Here is a 2,048-nt window from a genome sequence, read left to right as displayed (position 1 = left end):
AAGCTGCAATGGAATGGAATGGAATTGGATAGATATGGAAGTGTATGTTAATAAGCTACATGGAAACAAACTGTCCTGAAATGAAGGGTTTGATAGATATGGAACTGTGTATTCCAAAGTTAACAAATGGGAGGACTTGGACAGATATAGAAATGCGTACAATGAAGTTGACTAAAAGAAGGATTTGGATACTGTGTATGATAAAGTTAATCAATGGAAGAGCTTGGATAGATAGGGAACGGTGTATGATAAAGTTAACTAACGGAAAGGCTTGGATACGTAACTGTGTATGACAAGGTTAACTAACCAAAGGTTTTTGGATATAGAACTGATTCTGATAGTTAATTGGGAAGATGGCCAATGAGGTGTTTATTTTTTTTATAAAGTATGTCAAATGGAGTTTAAATGTGAAAGGATGTTCATCAGGCAATCAACAGAAAAGAAAACTAGCAAGCTTTGAGGTGCAGTTTTTTTCGTGTATATGTTTTGCTATAACTGCAGCAAATGAATCTGTTCTAACAGCAGGTGGAGCTTCATTTTCCTGACCAAATATAGATATCTGGCTTTGATTTTACTAACCTCTATGTGGCCGTTTTCGGCTGCGTCCTTCATTGGGCTTTTTCCGAATTTGTCCAATGAAATTCGACTGCCATGGCTTAGAAGCCATCGCAAAGTATTTAAATGGCCTCTGCTGGCAGCAAAGTGAACTGCAGTGGCGCCGTCATGATCACGCAAGTTCGGGTCTATTCCTTGTTCTTCTACCTGTTTGATAGGTGTATAAACACACAAAAAAACGGTCATTCTGATTGACTTAACATACACTCAGCTTTAAGGTTATCCAGTACTGTATGTAGAAAAGAAACTAGAAAACAACATTTATTTTTACTTTAAGAAAAACACTCCAGCACTATGAATAAATTTATCGCCCAGGTAACGTATAAGCTAGTTAAATTAGTACAATACCAAAATGAACATATGTTTTAGTTCGAGAAGAAGTAACGACTCTTAACAACAAATTGTGGAACTAACAAAAGCGACATACTGTGAAATATATAGTAAGGTAATATGAAAGACAAGCTGTCTTTATTTGTTTCTTTGATTTTTTTTTTCACATAGAGTCTCGTCGAAAAGAAAAAGAAGACTTCTCCCAACACAATTATATTTTAATTGAAAAATAACAACAGCGTGGAATAAACGCTGTGCACATGAGAGACTTTTAATAAATCGTTGACTTGCCAAATAAAAAACAATCTGTTGTCTCTTCATTTCAACCGATAACGTGTCTAGAAATTTTAATTTTTCGTCTAAACTATAACTTGTTTAGAAATCTGATATTCAAAAGTTTGCTTACCATCCACGTGACGCATTTTAGAGCCCCCATTTGAGCAGCAGCATGAATTGGAGCCATTCCATCTTTCGCTCGAAGCAAGAGGGAGCCACCAGCTTCCAGTACAAGAAAACTGAGAACATCCAAATGTCCCTCCTGTGCCGCCAAGTAAACAGGAGTCACATTGTTTTCCATCTGAGTGTTAGCGCTGGAAAACAAAACCTCAAAGTTAACTGTATTTAAAGTAGAGAGTTTAAATATCGTATTATAGATTTGCAAGTTTTTTTTTTGTTTGTTTTGTTTCGCGATTAGGGAGAAATAAAAAAACGAATTCTTACACTAGAAAACAAAGGAGTCTATCTAAACCAAAGTTTCGTCATTATGTTTTCCCTGGAGCTAAAATGAGAAAGTTAAAAACATACACGCACCGATATTCATAAACCGAATCATATTGTTCACGTCTGTGTTTTATACACAGTCATGTAGTCTGGATATCGCCAAAACGGTGAAACTTTGGCTCAACTAGATTGTTATTATGTTATAATAAAGTCGCTAGGTGTGACAACAATAATAAATCAACAGATCTACAATAAAAAAAAGACGTAATCACTTAGGTCACTTACATATACCGTGGAACAAAGTGAAGTATAACGAGAAGACAAATTGTAGTGTTTAAATTTTTTGTGTTATAGAGCCGAAGTTGTGACTATTGGTTAGTTTG

At 35.4% G+C, this 2,048-nt stretch overlaps 1 protein-coding gene across 1 annotated transcript in view; it reads right to left on the bottom strand.

Moving 5' to 3' along the window:
• The window catches only part of LOC106474592 (synphilin-1-like), a gene marked incomplete at both ends in the record, with an annotated part of 34,676 nt that extends 33,141 nt beyond the window's left edge, over positions 1 to 1,535 (bottom strand). Inside the window, 2 exons of the mRNA XM_022402906.1 lie at positions 580 to 762; positions 1,352 to 1,535. Of these exons, the coding sequence (XP_022258614.1) occupies positions 580 to 762; positions 1,352 to 1,535 (367 nt within the window). The remainder of the gene's footprint in view (positions 1 to 579; positions 763 to 1,351) is intronic.
• Between the last annotated feature and the right edge of the window lie 513 nt (positions 1,536 to 2,048).

The sequence above is a fragment of the Limulus polyphemus genome, unplaced genomic scaffold, assembly GCF_000517525.1.
Source record: "Limulus polyphemus unplaced genomic scaffold, Limulus_polyphemus-2.1.2 Scaffold7411, whole genome shotgun sequence".
NCBI lineage: Eukaryota > Metazoa > Arthropoda > Merostomata > Xiphosura > Limulidae > Limulus > Limulus polyphemus.
This window is presented reverse-complemented; position numbering and strand designations above follow the sequence as displayed.